Source organism: Takifugu flavidus, chromosome 9 (assembly GCF_003711565.1).
Source record: "Takifugu flavidus isolate HTHZ2018 chromosome 9, ASM371156v2, whole genome shotgun sequence".
NCBI lineage: Eukaryota > Metazoa > Chordata > Actinopteri > Tetraodontiformes > Tetraodontidae > Takifugu > Takifugu flavidus.
This window is the reverse complement of record NC_079528.1, coordinates 13,419,002-13,436,241: the sequence shown is the minus strand read 5'-3', so window position 1 is coordinate 13,436,241 and position 17,240 is coordinate 13,419,002. Positions and strand designations below refer to the sequence as shown.

The 17,240-nt window shown below is 45.9% G+C and overlaps 1 protein-coding gene and 1 long non-coding RNA gene across 3 annotated transcripts in view; one reads left to right on the top strand and one right to left on the bottom strand.

The window, feature by feature from the left end:
- Positions 1–12,124, top strand: part of gpc3 (glypican 3) — a 65,064-nt gene extending 52,940 nt beyond the window's left edge. Inside the window, exons 7-8 of one of the 2 annotated variants that reach the window (XR_008952078.1) lie at positions 2,568–2,861; positions 2,948–4,233. Coding sequence is in view for 1 of the 2 variants with exons in the window: in XM_057043298.1 (XP_056899278.1) it covers positions 2,568–2,739; positions 10,879–11,054 (348 nt within the window). In the remaining variant the exon portion in view is untranslated. Of the gene's footprint in view, positions 1–2,567; positions 2,862–2,947; positions 4,234–10,878 lie in introns of those variants that run through there. The other variant, XM_057043298.1, reaches the window with a different exon arrangement.
- Positions 12,125–13,174: 1,050 nt separating this feature from the next.
- On the bottom strand, positions 13,175–17,238 carry LOC130531344 (uncharacterized). Its single transcript, XR_008952081.1, has 2 exons — positions 17,099–17,238; positions 13,175–15,235 (listed from the first exon to the last, which is right to left on the bottom strand). It is a non-coding gene; the product is annotated as an uncharacterized LOC130531344 (long non-coding RNA).
- Positions 17,239–17,240: the final 2 nt, after the last annotated feature.

Here is a 17,240-nt window from a genome sequence, read left to right as displayed (position 1 = left end):
CCTCGGTGTGACTTGCACTTTAGTGTTATGGCTCAGTTAACTTTGTGGCAGGATGCATACAGCCATCCTGATTAAATTTTATGTGTGTCCAGATGTCTTTCCTAGCTAATTCCCCACGGAACTCTGAAAGAAAATGGGGAAAAGGGAAAAGTGAGAATGCCAGATTTTCTCTCTTAATGAAAAACATACTGAGCGTTTCCCTAAAAATGTCACTTTTATTTGCTTCCTTGCTTCCTTTTGCTCGCGGTTTCTGTATTTTAATTGCAGAAGATTCCAACCCAAAGCAACTTGTGGTTTCTGCCTCTTGCGGTAAATCGGGAGGCTCTCACCAGCTCATGCTGAGGCTCAGCCGTCCTCCGGGGACACGAGACGACCCCTCCCTGCTAACGCAGCAGTGCCAGAGTCTGTCAGCTAACAGAAGCTCGCTGCCACTGAGGAATCCTGCAGGGACCAGAGCAAATGTGACTGACTGATTGATGTATTTACATTGCCAAAACCTGATGCTTATTATGCTGTTCATGGTGCTGTTTTGAGCCTGTATGTTTTGGATCTTGTTTCCTCCAGACTTGTGCCCTTTTATGAACCATGAGATTTTCAATTTTAAGAAAAGGCTGTGAGAAGCAGCTCTTTGATCTTTGTTATAGGTCTCAAAAAGGTGTCAAAAGAAGGTTGCTTGATTTAAATAATTTGGCACATGCTTAGATACAACCTAATTCTTCCCAATGAAATGGAACAAAATTATCCTCAGATATTCCCGATGGATTGAGCAACCTTCGCGTCACCACAGCATCAGGATGCTAACAAGGGAAAATAAAAGCTGTTTTTGTTCATTTGCCCTCAGTCCTGACACTTTTCTTTTGGAATTTCATGCTGAAATTCCCCGAGCTGCATCTTTCCTCCCTCTTTCATCTGTTATTTATCTGAATTTTAAAGGGTGTGTACTGTAATCCTCTGTTGCCAGGATACAGAGGACACAGATGGAGGCAAATGTGGTTTTCATTATGTGTAAAGTTTCTGGGCTCTATAGCAGGTGACCACATGTTCCACCAGCTATCCTGCTGTGACTTTCTGTCCGTCCACCCGTTGGATTGACTGGACAAGCGTTTAGAGATGCTGTCATCCTCCATGTCTGGTCTTAATGTGATGTATGAGGATTTATTAGATGTGCAGGAACACAATCATGTGTGTTCTCTTGTTAAACATAAGGTTTTATTGTCTCCAGTAAAACACAGACTGACCGCTTTATGCCAGTGGAGGGAACATAGCTGTTTATCTTTTGGCTGATGTAATTGTATGATTAATGTGATTTTAAATATATTGTTAGGCACACATGCATAAAATACTCAATTTTGGAGGCCGACAGCGCCGCTGACCTCAGGTGAAGCCCATATGAGCTCAATTTTCTCTCCCAGACATCCAAAATAACAACAGAAAAGCACGCTGACATGTGCAGATGGAACGGAAATCAATAAAAAAAACAGGGATGGAAGCAGAGTGGTGAAATGAGAAGAAGTATGGAGGGCAAAAGGGCCGGTTTTACACACATCTGCTCAGCAACTCGCCGAGCTGTGACTCACGTGTGACATGGTGGAAGCTGAGAAATGGGCCCAGATCCACCGTGTTGACTAACATGTTTATCACGGGTGAGTTCAGATGAGCTGTTTTTATTTGCTCAGTTCGGTATATGGGTTTATTTAATGGTTCTGTTCTGTCCGGTGAGGAAGACAGAGGTTTTTCAATATTGTTTACACACACACACACACACACACACACACACACACACACACACACACACACACACACACACACACACACACACATACCGGTCTATAACTGGTACAGTAGCCAACAGACTGTAATTTCTACAGCACACATGTAAACCTTTTAAGGGTATGTGTGTGTGGGTGTGCGTGCGTGTGTGTTCTCCTTTTAGTTGCTCAGACCTCATGTCCACATGGACAGAATGTGCTTTGTTGTGTTGTTGTATCTCTGTTGCCCTGAGACAACCACTCATGGCCAGGACGTTTGCCAGAATCAACACAATCGCACCAGTTGGCTTTTGGCTTTTTTTCTCCTCCTAAATTTCATGGAGTCAGAGCCTCGGTCCTCTCGACGAAGCGTGCTTTGACAGCATTTGTCTTCTGCCTGGTGGTAACGGGGTTAGTCTTACAGTGAGGAGAGAAGCGGGGCAGCGGCCCAGAACTGGCCCATTTCATGATTTGTGCAGTGTTTGAGTGTTGTGCTCTAATTTGTGGAGCTCCATGCATCAGCTGAACATCGCAGACCACCAGGATACTGTTATTGGCTGTTGCGTGCTGTTGCCTACAGATGTTGGAACTCTCCAAACTCTCCACACTCACTCTCTCCAAATATCAGTTGTTTCAGTCAAACAAGAGCATTTCCTCTTTGCCGAGGGCCGTTTGCTCATTTGCCTCCTCTGGTCTCCCCTCGGATTATAACTCCAGTTTGGATAATGGCAGCGATGGTTTTGATGGGATCTGCCTCGCGGCGTTCCATCCGAGGGGGCGCGACCTTCACCTCTGACATCCGCTTGCTTTCCCACACAGTTGCTGCAGCTCACGACATCCGAGAAGCGCTGGAGAGCCCGGTCACGCGGAGGATGGAGCGACGGCGGTGAGGAGGGGTTCCAGAGCGGTGACTGTGACGATGAAGATGAGTGCGCTGGCGTGTCGGGCCTGGGCCCTCCACCACGCCGTAAACGCTTACGCGTCTTTGCAGGTGAGGCCGATATGTTGAAAATAGACTCCTGTGATATGTGGCATCCATACTGCTGTAGTATTTATTAACCACCCAGTGGCACGTGTTAACTACTCTAACCAGAGGAGCACATTCAGCAGCAGGTAGGAAAAAAACCTTCTAGTTTACATTTCTGAACATTTGGTGTCAAGTGAATTGATTTTAAGCCCAAATTCTCCATCTGCATCAGACCTGGCCCTTCTGACTCCCTCACCTTTGACCCCTACATGCCTGATGTGCACCCACCTTGAAAATACAGCTACAATACAGCTACTCAGACCGGAAGAGCTGCAGTAGGACTTCATTTCCTGCTGCACATTCCTGTTTCATGTCCTGATGACTCGTCTGTAATAACCATGGTCCAGCTAGAGAAGAATACTGCCGCATGAGTTTGTACAAGGCCTCCTTAATGGTTAAGATTCCCTGAAATTCAGAACCTTTAACACGGCTACTGTACAGGACAGCATACGACAGATGGGGGACTTCCTCGTGCAACCACACCTCGACCTTGGACCTTCCTGCTCTCGGTTCCTCAGAAGCAGCAGTCGTGTTCTCCAAAAGACAAATAAAGGAAGAAATGAAACTACAAACTGATGGAAGAAAAGAAACCAAACAGGCGGAGAGGGAGAAAACAGACAGGGAGCAGAGATGAGGGGTTCGATATGTGGACACAAAGCCGAAGCAGCTGAGCAAACATGGCAGAGGGAGTAGTCCTCCAGTTGGGGATGTTGTGGCAGAGATTTGGGTTTGGCGTACAGTGAGCGAGCGCAGGGCCCCGGGGCGGTTGCTCGAATCCTGCAGGGTCAACTCTCCCAACTGGGCCATGAGAGTGCTTCTCTCTGATGCTGCTCATATCCTGGACCACAGCAGTAAATAAACTCCCTCTTCACGGATCTTTCACCAGGTCGATGACGTCGCGCGGTCTGTTTTCCCAAAATGATGCCCGTAGGCAGATAATTACCTGTTTGAGCCTGTTTGTAGCTCAGCATATGTATTTGCAGACCCTGACCAGCCTCTCCTGATTGGCTGATACGTAGATAACCACTGATAGCCTGTGATGACCATCACAAATGTTGACTCTGTCAAAGGACAAGCTTACCTGGGCCAAAGCCCCGGGGGTAGAGTTCACGAGCCCAATCAATGGAATATTAATTAAAAATCATTCTATTGTAGAACTGGCCAACAGAGACCAACCATAGAGAGGCAGCAGCACTGTTAGATCCTCCCACTAACATGAGACCACTGAAGGCCCAAGTTCAAGACAACAGTGTGTGATAATAAACAAAAAGGAGCACAAGAATGCAGTAAATGTCCAAGCTCAGCTTTTCTGACAGGCTAATATCTAGACGTCTTTAAACCTGTTTCTGGGGCCATTCAGAATGATCTGGTTGTAGTGTCCAAACACGCATGTTGCATTAATTAAACACATTGATTAAAAAAAGAAGATCATACAGGACAAATCGTCCTCCAAAGCCATGAGGATGTGAAGGTGAAACTCTTTTTGGTTGGGGGCAAGAGGGCAAGGGTTCAAAGGTCAACCCACACAAGATGAGGTGCAAATATCTGCGCTCTTTTGCTTTAAGATTAGCTCAGTATAGCTGCTAATCTGTCATCAGGCATTCTCTTTACAGATTCCTGTGCAGAACTCCCAACCATCAATGCTTCTCACCTACTAAACACCACGTGCACAATTCAGACAACACACAGCAGCATTCCGCACCAGGAACAGGTCTAACCATTAATAACTGTCCCTTGTGGTGTCCACACCTGTAAAATCAGAACGCTTGTGTTTACTTGAGTTGTTATGGCTGAGCGCTTCTTAAAGGAGCCACTAAAGAGAAGCATGATCATGTGACAGAAAACTAGTGTCAGTGGTTCTGTCTGCAGCCCGTCCCCCTTGGTTGTTTCTCCTGATCCGGGGTGGGAATGGTTGATGCAGATGTGCGACTACATTTAAAAGGTGATGAGAGGCACCATAGTATTAAAGACCGCTATCTAATATTATATAAAACCTTAAACCCTCCAGTCTGTTGTGTCAAATATCCATCTTTTTTGAGGATGATCAGCTTTGATTCCTGTTTTCCTAAATCCTCCGAATCAAGGAACTCCCTGTCGTGACCTCATCGTTATCCTTAACTCACTTTTCTGCTCTCCCTGAGTTTATTATTATATAACACACCACATAAGAAAGTCAAAGCTGGTACAAACTCTGTGTTCACGGTGAGTCGTTTCAGGTTGGAAAACTAAAGTGGGAAACCGTGGACACGTTTAACAGAAACGTGCACGCTCAAACAGGGACGGCCGCTCCGTTCCCACTCACTCATAATGGCGTCCATTCAACAGTCTGCTGCTTACTGGTGGACTAAGAAAACATGTCCAATGTTGTTTTGCCATTTGGAAACATCCAGTCGGAGGGTTGTGCCACAGCCCAGAAGCTCAAAGCTGCGTGTCTTCACGTTTCGTTGGATGAGCATTTGCCATGTGCTGCATCCCTCATCGCGCTCAGCAGGAGCTCCGTGAATAGGCCTGTTGTTAAAGTTCTGCGCTCAGACGTTCGGTCACTGTAAACCGCCCTGAAGGGGAGCTCTGCTTTTCTAAAAGCTTGCGAGGATTTTATCAGCAGCGGGGGTTTGGCAAAATACAAAGTGGAAATATTCCTGTAATGTGAAACATGCGGCTTATGAAGAGCAGCTCGTCTCGCCTTTCGGGTCAGCTGCAAATGTCATGTCTGGAATAATGGGCCGAGTAAATGAAAGACGTCTGAATGCGGGAAAATGAGCAGAAAGAGACAAACCCACCTTTTGATACAGTGGGTTAGCGTTACTCTGCATGTCAGACTGGCCGCTTTACATGCTGCCAATAAGAGAACCTGGTATGTTAATTAGCTGCAGATGTGACCTCTGACCCACGGCACCTGATAGGTGAGTCTCACGGCGCCTGTCCTCCATGGGAGTGTTTGCCACATGTCTTCATCAAATAGCTATAAAGCAGATGCTGCTCTGGCACCTCTGGGTGGATCCATCCACGTTGCCTCCACCTTAAAGATCTGCGGGCTTCCATAAAACTCCTAATTTGAGTTGTTGCCCCAATAGATGAGAAGGTGCTGTCCACAGGGGGACGGCCAGGTGGAGCACCCCCTCTCCCTGACTCCATGGGACAGAATGAAAAGTGTAAGGTGGGGAAGGAAACAATGAATACCAATTACACCTATAAGTAATAATAAAATGTATTCATTCCGAATTTCGATTTAGGAAACTAGGGAGCAGGTTGAGAAAAGCATTGTTCCGACTGACGCACACCGAAACTGCCCTGACCCAGTGTTCAACATCCTCCTCCTTCCCCACCTTCTCCACACCCCACACAAAAATAATTAAACTCAGCACCATCTGTGCAAACACGCTAGGCTAGTACTGTACCGAGCTTTCTCTGCCATTCATCCCATCTAAAAGGCTCTGTGTGTCCCCGGCTATGGAATATGACTCAGTGTAGCATAGGTGGGGGGAGAGGAATTTCACCACTGCATTTTATCCATACATGAGGAGCAGAGAAGATGAGAAATGAGAGGAGAGCTTGATTCATTTTGCAGGTTTATGAAGTTTGCAGGGTTTCTGTGTACCTCTTGGAAGCGCGTTTGTTTGCTTAAAGGCTTTATGTGCATTCACAGGCACTTTTTGGACACCCTAAATTGGTTCCAGGCCCATTCCTGGGTCATGTCCATCAGCTCAGCCGCAGTGCACAAACATGCTGCACACAGGAGGACTATTCTTGAGGGCCGCTGCTCCACCACTCACCACCACAGGACACACTGCAGCCATTTTGCCCTAAAAGTATGGTTGGCCTAAAAGTATGGCTCGTGTGCATTTCTATATGTTAACCCTTTACTCTCTCCTAAACTCTCCTCGAGTCCAGCCTCTCAGATTCTTGTCTTTCCAGAGATTTTTTTTCACAGGAAGTCGGCGATGCAGTGAATAATGTCAGAGCGCCATTGTTGACAGACTCTGAGCAGCTGAGGAAACCACAGGCTCACCACTAAAAAGGCCTCAAAGAGCCACACTGGTTAACAGGACTCTGCATATACGCTCAGACCGGCTGAATTGTCATACTTGGCTGCGCCTTGCGTCTGCCATTCCAGGAACAGGAATGTAAGGAGACGTTTGCCTGTTTGTTGGCAGGAACCCTCGCACAACAAACACATTTGAGTCGGCCGACCAAGATTCCTCCTGCGGCCGACTGTTGAGCCGGGAGGAGAATGTAAACAGATCTGTGTGGGATGACAGCTTCCTTCATTATTAAAAGATAAAGTTAGTATCCGAGGAATGCATTCCTTGGTCGCTGACTGACCAGGACATCCCCCAGGACAAGCGGGAATGCTGACCAGCTCGGCTGCTCTTGCTGCGCGTCAGCCTCTATCTCGCTCCGTCACTGATAAGAACCGTCATTGTTCCACGTCTCCAGAAACACCCCTGACCGGCACTCCCTGCCAACCTCTGACCCCGCGTTAGTGGCGACCCCAGAGCCACCCGGGGTTACAGGCTTCCCTCTGTACGCGGAAAATCTCTCCACCCTGAACAAGACCCCTTGCTCCAGTACAGAATTAACTCTTTGTTTGATCTGTTGGGGGCTTTTTGGCCGTCTCACACACGACTTTCCACTCTCGCTGAGCCTGTGCTGTAAAGAATCCTTGGCTAAAATTTATAACTCTCTTTGAAGCTTTGATTTCTCGTTATGTTCCCTCATTCTTTCCGTTCAGCCGTGACAACCGTTGATGCTACGCATGCGGACGTTTCTGATTTGTTTCTCTGCAACCAAATGTTCTCTCTCCTTTTGTTCTTTTCATGAATGACTTCTGCCCATCGCCCGGTTAGCGTGACATCATTCTATCTCTCCCTCCGCGTCCTCAGTGGCGTTGTCTCTCTCTCTCTTGCCCTCCGTGTGGGAGGATCTCAGCCTAGAATAACAGTAAGTGTTGTGGAGGTTGCGAGGCCACAGCAGCACAGAGAGCGAGGCTGTTGCAGGGGCCTGAGGCAGGGCCTCCTCTGGGCGTCCCGTTTTTCTTGGCCCGGCTCTCGAAGCCTAGCCGAAAACCCCTGTGGTCAGCTTGTGGGTGTGAAGACACACAGTCACAGTCCCGTCATCCCATGGACAGAAGTATGGCACGTCCAAATGGCTGAACAGGATATTATCAATAAAAGTGTAATAAATCACAACGGCTGGTGGACTTTACAGCAGCTCCTATCAGAGAACGGAGGGTTGAACACACATTAACCAGTCAAGGCCTAAATATGCTGAGATCACTATTTAAGTGAGCAGCTTTGCAGAGATCAAGCCAGTGATAAAATATTTGCTTTACCTTGGAAACCATAATATCATTTGAGCTGCCGAATCTTGAAGCTAGATCAAATTTGACCAGCTTTGCTGCCTTATGTGCACACATTGTCTGCCAATGTAGCAGCAATCTAAACTATCTCTCTGGTTTCATAAGAAGCACCTGTGTTTGGAGACTTAACATTCCACATACTTATCTGACCAAAAAAGGTCTTTGAGCCCAGCACACATGTACTGAATAAACTGTACTAGACCATGAAGGTACACATTTGCCACAAGGGTAATAATAACTCAGCCATTGGCCACTGAGCTAAAGGAATTGAAAGGTAGAGGGAAGGATGCAGAATTTGTCAGTGGGTGTTCCTGAGTGGTCCACTCAGCATTTGCCCCACAATATTAGATTTGCTGGGGTCATGTTTTTGCTATAATAATGTTTTTTATACAGAAGGAGGTCTCGGGGTAAACTGCTGTTGTCTACAGGCTTTACTTTATAACCATCTTATAGGAATGGTGGTCATCGCCCACTGCAGTCATTCAGCCAATAACAGATAAAACATTCAGGGTTGTTACCAGCACTAGATTAACTGGTCGAGTGGTTGATTCATCGCAGCGGAAAGATCATTTAACTCACACACAGCCCTTAAATTCAAGGTGCCGAAACTGTGTTTTAACCGGGTTGGTGGTTCGCGTATGACCCCACAGAAAAACAATAGTTTTAGGAAAATGAAATCCAGGAATGTAGGTGAAATTCCAGGTATGATGTCTCACACAGTCCATATGAACAGTCGCTCTCACTCCGTCCTGGTGGCACCGTTAGCTGCAAGGACGTAGTCCCATTGTCCATGTCTGCTGTCCACCTTCCTGTTCCCTCTCTTTCCCATGTCTCCCCCTCCCGCGCCCAAAGATGCAGGTTTTCATCATTATGATACCAGGATATTATTAGTCCAAGCTCTGTAGCAGGGGGCATTGATATCTATGTTTGTGTAGCGTTCTGTCCCCATAGGGCTGTTTTTAAAGGCTGTAGAACACAGCTCCTCTGAGGGGATTCACGTGTTGAAATGTTTAAACGGCGCCCGCCCCCTCCTTTTGTACAGATGGTTTTTCCACAGTAAAGCAGAGGAACAGAAGGATCTCCTGCTCAGGCCCCCCCTCCTTTCTCACAAAACACACTCGCAGCCCCACTCAATCCCCCACACACAGCAGAAACCAATCTGGACGATGCCCTGCACCCTACTCCTCATTCACTGTGTGTGTAAGAGCCGTATCCAATTGCACCTTGAACTTAATTGGCTCGGCGGTACAGTGCGCCGCTGTCAAAGATGACAAATCATTCTTTCACAGCCTTGAAAAATGGCTGCCCGCTGAATTGTTGGAGGACACGGGACATGACAACGAGTTAATCGTGTCCCGGCTTCTGTTTAGATTGTCTTGTAACTGTGAAGACCCTCATTGAGGGTGCTCTTTAGAGCCGGGCTGATTTGTTTGTCTCCGTCCTCTCTGGGGCCTGTGTGGGACCCAAATGTGAGGGCCTCATTCTCTGCTTTTCTCTTCAGCGAGACCCTATCAAGGCTTTCCAGGACTGCCACTATCCCTTCCTTCAGATCTCACGCTATAGATCAGCCCCACTGTCCCTTTAGATCAGGTCCCGTCCAAGAGGGAAAACAGCAGACAGATCAGATAAGACAGATAATTCACTGCTGAGCTCTGGGTTATTTTTAGGAGCTCAGATGTGACAGTGGTCGAGTGTGCACGGACATGCGTGTGCGTATGCGGGGAGAGAATTATGTTAGGGACACACACACATGCACAGTGTTCTGCTCAGCGTCAGCGGGAGAACAGCTGTGGACGCGAAGCAGCAGAGCAGCAGGTGAGCGCTGCAGCCTGCACCAAAGCCTCCTGAGCACCGCTGAGCAACGCTCCACGTTTCCTGAGTGAAAAACACGGAGGGAGCCGGAGAGTTCACCACATTCTCAGTTTACTGCCTTACTGTTGGGCAATCACAGGACGCACAGGTGAAAGTTACGCGTGGAGTAGACGCAATCGTCCACATGTAGAGATGCCAAATCGTTCCAGTGATTTTGTGTCCCGGATACCTTGAATCTTTTCCATGCGCTATGACAGTGAGGACTGGCTGTGTTAAAGTACCTTCTGGGGACACAGAGGTTCTCTTCTATATAGATTACAGTTCATTTTCAAGGAGTTCCATTCAAGCAGTCATCTTTGTCCTGGTAGTTTTCATCCCCTGAACCTTAAATGTCTGACTTCTATGGAATTAGGATCAAAACATTGTTGTTCTCCTTTTATAGTCTCAAAAGAGTCACATGTTGAATGATCTTAAGTGCCCGGGTTATTGTTGTCACACATGTCTTTACTGTAAGAAATTGACTGAAAGATCACAATCAATAAATCTCAGACGAAATGTCAATCAGATCCGATCAAAACAGAATCACTTTTAGTGTTCATTTAAAGTCAGCTGGCATAAATAACCACTGTCCCTGTTCTGTGGGTTCTATTCATCCCTTCAACAATGAGCTGATACTGTAATATGTACATATCAACAGTTAAGACATGACCTCATGCATCCTGTTTTTCTACCACATAGCTAAACATTTCAGCACTCCCAGTAAAATATTCATCCGTACAGTCCGGTCTGTGTCACGTGACATCTGTGGAGCGTTGCTGCCACAGCTGTGAAAGTCATTTAGCCGCACGAGGACAGATTTGCCACACGTGTGCTGCTTTTGTGACTGTATTTCAGCCCCCCGTGACATATTTTTCATTGTCCCGTCCTCTCAGACTTGGCCGATAACTTGGTGATGGATGACTTCACCTTCCAGGAGCAGCTGCTGACTCCTCACTTGGCCACGGCCGGGATCGGAGGCGCGTCCTCACCTGCTACTCAGCTGTGGCGGAGCTACCTTGTCCCGACACTCCCTGTGATGGTTTCTATTCTCCTGTTTTGTCGTCACTGACCAGAGAACCCACGTTACCGTCGCTCCCGCTGCAGTCAAACAATAAAATGACTGAAACACTTTTTTAAAGAAAATCATGATCGGTGTAAATTTAAATTGCTCTTAATGTCAAAAAAAAGTCTGTTCTTTCTAAAACCCCCGGTTGCTCTCTACTAAAGTGCGGCAGATGGAGCAATGACATTGTGTAAATAAGAAACCTGCCCTTTGATCACATCCCCATGATGTTTTTCAAACTTATGTGGCCTCTTTCTTCACCTTCTCTCTGCACCCATGCTGACTTTATGTAATAACAAGTACCCTCATAATTAGACAGCTTTGTTATGGGCCTACTCATGTGGAGCATGTTGGCAGGCAGACACAAAACAGGCTTGTTCAAAATGCCCCCACTGGCTGTCTGCAACAAGTCGATATCCTGCAGAACCGAGCTGGAAGAAGAAGAGGAAGCAACGTTCTGCTCCCTCCTCTCCTCGGAGCTTCTTGAATGATCTCCTGCCAGGGATGCACTTCAGCCTGAAAGTTGTTGGATCCTCCTCATCCCCCGGAGGCTGAGGCTGAACCTTTTAAATCTGCTGTACTCTAAAATGCTCTGTTATTACTTAAACCTCCCTGTTTGTCTCTTGTCTTTTATGTCTTGGTGGTAGCTAAATTATTTCAGGCAGACTCACGCTGATGTTGGCAGTGTTATTCTTCTTTTGTGACACTGATGTTTTGTTTGTTTTTTGTTCTACCAGCCCCACCATTTAAAAAATGACTTAAGGGCTGAGAGATTATAAGAGCTTGTCTCCAAATTAGCCTGCTAGCTGTAGAGATGTTAACGTGTTGATGCTATGTTTCCAAAAGTTTAGTTGAAATAATGTCACATTCCACCAAAAAAAAGTGTTGTTTGAATAGTTATAAACTTGCTGACCATGAAAACCTTGTCCAGCACTTAAATACAATTACAGTATGTGTAGAATTGTGTACACATTTGGCAACGTCATTCGAATGGCTTTCATAACCTTTCATTTTGGCCTTTGTATTCAGTACTTTTCTCCAGCTTTCTTTTTTAAATAAAATACAAACAACAACAAGCTTCAACCTCTCAAGGTTGGATTGTGGTTATAGGAAGAATATTTGGATGCCCATAAACGCCAGCATCAGTTACCTCACCATGCCTAATTACTGCAGCAGATCTCCTGCCAGCAGTCACATGGAGACAGAGTGGCAACCATGCTAACCATACTCTCATTAGACTACGTGGTGAGTTATATTTACTGACGGTGGAAACCAAAGAGAAGGAAGCGAGAGGATGTGCAGAGACCACAGAGAACGCTAACTGCTGATTTGCAGGAGCCGGATTATCTCAGGCGTAATTTCAGAAAGCATAAAATCTTCTCCAGCCACAGAAACACTCGAGTTTCCTCATCACACGTCTGACATTCTGCTTCCTTTTTCTACTAAATGGTGACAACTGGTCAGAGTGTAAAATACATATTTCACAGTTTAGCGAGCTGATTTTAGCCCAGGTTGGAAGAAATGTAACACTACATGTGGCTTCATGCATGATCCATCCATTTCTTAACAGGCTGCCTTATTTACAGGAGTAAATGAAGCATTTTAGAAGTGAGGAGTGCAAAGATAATAAGCAGAATATATAGATATATATAAATATAAAACAAGAATTACTTAAATGCAACAGACTCGAGCAGGTCAGGTATGTCTGGACTTGATTTATCTGGGCTGTGAAGGAGCGAAACTGTCACGATTTGGTTCCTGAACTTCCAGTTCTTTTTTCACACAAGAAGAATGAAAGCAACAGCAGCTCCTTTAATATTGTGACTGTCTAAAGGATACTGAAGACTCGGGTTTTCCTTCCAATCCAACATACCTCCCCGTCCCCTCTCGACAGTTTTTGTGGTTAACCCTCGAGCGAATTGAAGATTTGAGTCTGTTGGGCTTCACGCCTGACTGACCTGATCTGTGCCGCTGACTGGAGATTAATGTGCCTCGACTGGAAGATGGACAAAAACCGGTGGAAGCTGCAGGAGGCAGAAACAAAGGTCCTGCGGTCTATGGCAGCAGAGGGAGATTTAAATTCCACTCGTTATTCGGTATTAGTGAAATATAACAGACGCAGGGAGAATCGTGCACATCGCTTTAAATCATATCCTGTCATATCTTCTCAAGTAAAGGAGCAACCAAACTGAAGAAGAGGCAACAAAAAAAAGATCTAAGACTAGTAATGTGTTTACAGGAAGTCAGAGCGGGTCACAATTAAGTCGCACAAGTTCAGTTGTGGTCACATTAACGACGAGTGATGTACAGGTCTTATCAGCTCCAATTATCTTCAACAACAGGGATGTGGTTTTCTTCATGTATGTGATCACAACAGTCTGTACTGGTTTGCTGCTGTGCCCATTAAGAACCAACACCAGCAGAAAAATGAATCCTCAACTATTTTGACTCTGGTTTAACAGGTCAAACCTAAATGGCACAAAGGGCGTATGAGTGGGATGTATTTAGTCCCTCCCTGCCAACCTCTCGGCCCCCGACCCAGCCACAAGCTTTGTTAGTGTCCATGTTGGGTGGTCAGATATGTAATCCTATGGAGATGGTTCCAGATAAACATCAGGGAGAAAAGCTTCTCCAACAGTAGCATAAATCAGGACCCAGAGTCTGTGTCCCACTGAATGAAATGGGTGAACCCAAACAACAGTGTTTCAGTGTCAGCCCGGCTTCGCTTTCCAGCCTGAGTCATTTCTGGAATGGCTCAAACGACGCCAGCAGAACACAAACCGCTGCGTTTTCTGGATGGCATGATTTGGAGTTATTTTGGAAAACGTTTCTAAAATTTCTGGAAGTGTGGCAAGTGTGTCAAAGGTCTGGAAAACAAGTAAATGCATCGTCACTAAAGCTGGTCTAAATGCTCTAAAGCCTGGGGGTGGGGGACGCCCACCCTATATATTAAGCAGTAATGTAAACTAGAATCATAATGAAATACCTGCTGCAACACATATTTGAGTGTTTAAGTGCAGAACAGGGATATAAAATGGAGACCGGTCGTCATCCCGACGTAATAAATAAAAGCCAATGTTGCATATATTTGTTACCCTCTGGACTTCAAAGACCTTCATGAATAAGAGAATTTATGTTTCCAATGGACTGCCCAGGTTGTTGTCAGGCCGCTCCGAGCAGCATGTAAATCACGTGTGTTTTCTCCTGGATCTGGTTTTCATACTGCCAACAGATGATGAAGCACTCCGGGCAGCAGATCTCTCTGTGGGGTTTCTTTCCTTTCAATCCCATTAATTTAGCCCCTGACGTCATTAGCCAGGTAACAGGCACTTATCCACAGTGTAACTAAGTTCATTAGTCTCGGTTGTTTATTTTTTTTATCTGTAATTTGAAATTGGCTGCTTTCTTAATAAGTGCTGTTCTCACTCCCAGCGTCGCTATCCTGTCTATGCTAAATCCCCCTTAACTCTTCACACCTGCTCACCCCCCGGTCTGCACATTTAGGTAAAACACCATTGTTATGCATCTTTTAAAATGGTAAAAAGGGGGCTCCTTATGAAGGGATGGGCCAATGCTGGCTGCAGGGAGCAGCATCTCATCGGGGTTGAGGGGGGGGTGCTATACTGTGAATGCTAATGGTGGCTGCAGAGAGCACAAACAGGCCTATTGACATGCAGAGTTCGTATGTTTTCGTAGGGTAATATTGGGGCAAAGGCTTAACCAGCACACAATGTTGACATCAGCAAAAGGTCAATTTGATATTAGCAGCAGGCGCACCGACAACAGCCTCCTGATAAAGTGGCACTATTTCTTGATCACACAATGGTGCTTGGGCTCGGGTACCTAAATAAGTCCAAGGGGGTCAACAAACAGTGCACAGTGAATTAAAATGACACTGTGATTCATGTGCATGAGTGTGCACAAGCTTCCCAGTCATGCGCTCCAATTTTTACAAAGCTGGATGTTGAAATTCTTCTGCCGATGAGAAAAGCCGGAGACATGTCAAGTCGTTCAAAGCTCATTCAAGTCTAATTACCATGGCACCGGACCATTTTCTGACCCATTGTTGGCCTATTGAGGGGAGTGTTGAGGCCCATGCTCTCCCATGCACACAGCTCCAGCATCCTCCTCCTGCTCCTCAGCAACCGCTGGTTTATCCAGCAGTCACACGGAATGAATGGAGCCGCCTGAGGAATGTGGACACAAAAGGAGGAATGTCAGTTTTGCTGAGTGCTACCACCCCACCACTGCCCAATGCACACACGCTACTAATACACATTTGTGCCCACAGATATACACACACAGAACCACCCTGCAAGTCTGGGCATGTTTAGATGATGGGGCTAAAGAGCCTTATTATATTATGACAGGAGTGTGAATGGCTTTGTGTGCACCAGTGATGCTAGACTTTCTCAAATGCCAAGATTTGTTGGGAAATGATGCCTGAAATTATCATGGATGGATGGATGGATGGATGGATGGGTGGGTGGATGGATGGATGGATGATGGATGATGGATGGATGGATGGGTGGGTGGATGGATGGATGGATGGATGGATGGATGATGGATGGATGATGGATGGATACAGTGTTAAACCCAGACAGCAGCATCAAACCCAGGATGTTGGGGTGGTGCTGAGCAGCGCGTCCTGTGTGTCACCTGTGGCCAACCCCGTCCTGCTGACCTGCTGACCCCCTGACCTCCAGCTTGTTGAAGTGAACGTCTGAACTTTTTTTAACGTGTTTGCAGCGACACGTTTGGCGTGTAGCGGCCCCTTCATGACCGACTTGTCCTCCTGTCACCAGCCCAGTCTCACTGAACTCTGAACCTACTGGAAACAATCATTCATCCTGGACTTTATCACAATCGAGCACAAGAAAAACTAAATGAAAACCATTTCCATCCTGTTTTGTCCTGGCTGCATTTGGTTCTGTTTTAAACGAAAAGCTGACCGTGTCTTTCAGTGACAGTGACTTATTGATTTTGATTGAACTGATTGTGTCCAGTCATTTTCCCAGAGAAGCAAAGGGTTACCACTAATAGCTGTGTCTTATCAAATAGAACGCCTGACAACAGAGAAAAGAAAACACATGGTGCACAAAAAAGGAAAGAAATGAGAACAGGACAGTGGATATTTTTAGCAAAAGCAGAATGGACGTAGATGTTCTGTGATTTTAGAGCATCTGCTCTACAGATGACATTTAAACACTCGACTCATTTGCTTTGGTTCCCTTGTTTTAGAACCACCGGGTCAAATTATTCCGCTCGCAAAGCAACTCACTTGTTGCAAACGGCACACGTGTGTTTGCATTTTTCCATGAAGTGTGATTTAAAAGGTTTTGACAGAAGATTTTGAACATTTTTCACCACCACCACGCCGAGCTGCACGTCCTGCTTTAGTGCTAAAATAAAATAAATGTGCTTCCTTCAGTGATCCGTTAAACTATTTTTTGAAAAGTTTCACCGATTTTCCAACAGTCCTGGAAGCCTTTCTAGTACGGTGTCCAGTTTCAGATACTTCCAGCAGTCTGTTTAATGTAATGCGCTTATTACAATTACGGCTGCGGGTCTATATAATTATTTAGTCATTGAGCAATTTAAAAAAAAGATTCCATTCATAAAAGCAATGAGAGCAAATGAAAACAAAAACCATTCCACTGAGGAAATGTATTTAATATGGACCATATTAGAAACACAACTGCAGTAAGTTCTTGGTGTGATTTATAATCCTGCAAGTTTTAATCAGAGTTTTCAACAAATCAAGATGTTAAATGGCTTAATAGCACCCGTAAGGTGTAAAAGAGTCTACATGAAAGGAGGGAGGAGGCATTATCCATTATTACTAAGCTAGTCAGCTTAAAAAGAAGGAAAATAAGCAAGGCCTGAGTTCAAAGCCCTTTTTATCAGCGCTTTATCAGACAGGCACTAAACACTGATAGGAAAGTTCTCTAAATCAGGTCAAACAGGGTCCGCATTTAAGCCCTGAGTGGTTCGGGGGCTATTATCTGTTTATTATCGGGTTCTTCTGTTAACTAATAAAGAGATTTGACCTTGTGGTGGGAGAGTAGCTCCACCCTGGGTGACATTCATGGCTTTGAGGCTGGGTGCCACCAGTCTAGACACCATTGAGGGACCGGGATCGAGGCTTCCACGTCCCCGCTCCACGCTCCACCCCTGGTGTTCCTGTTTTCC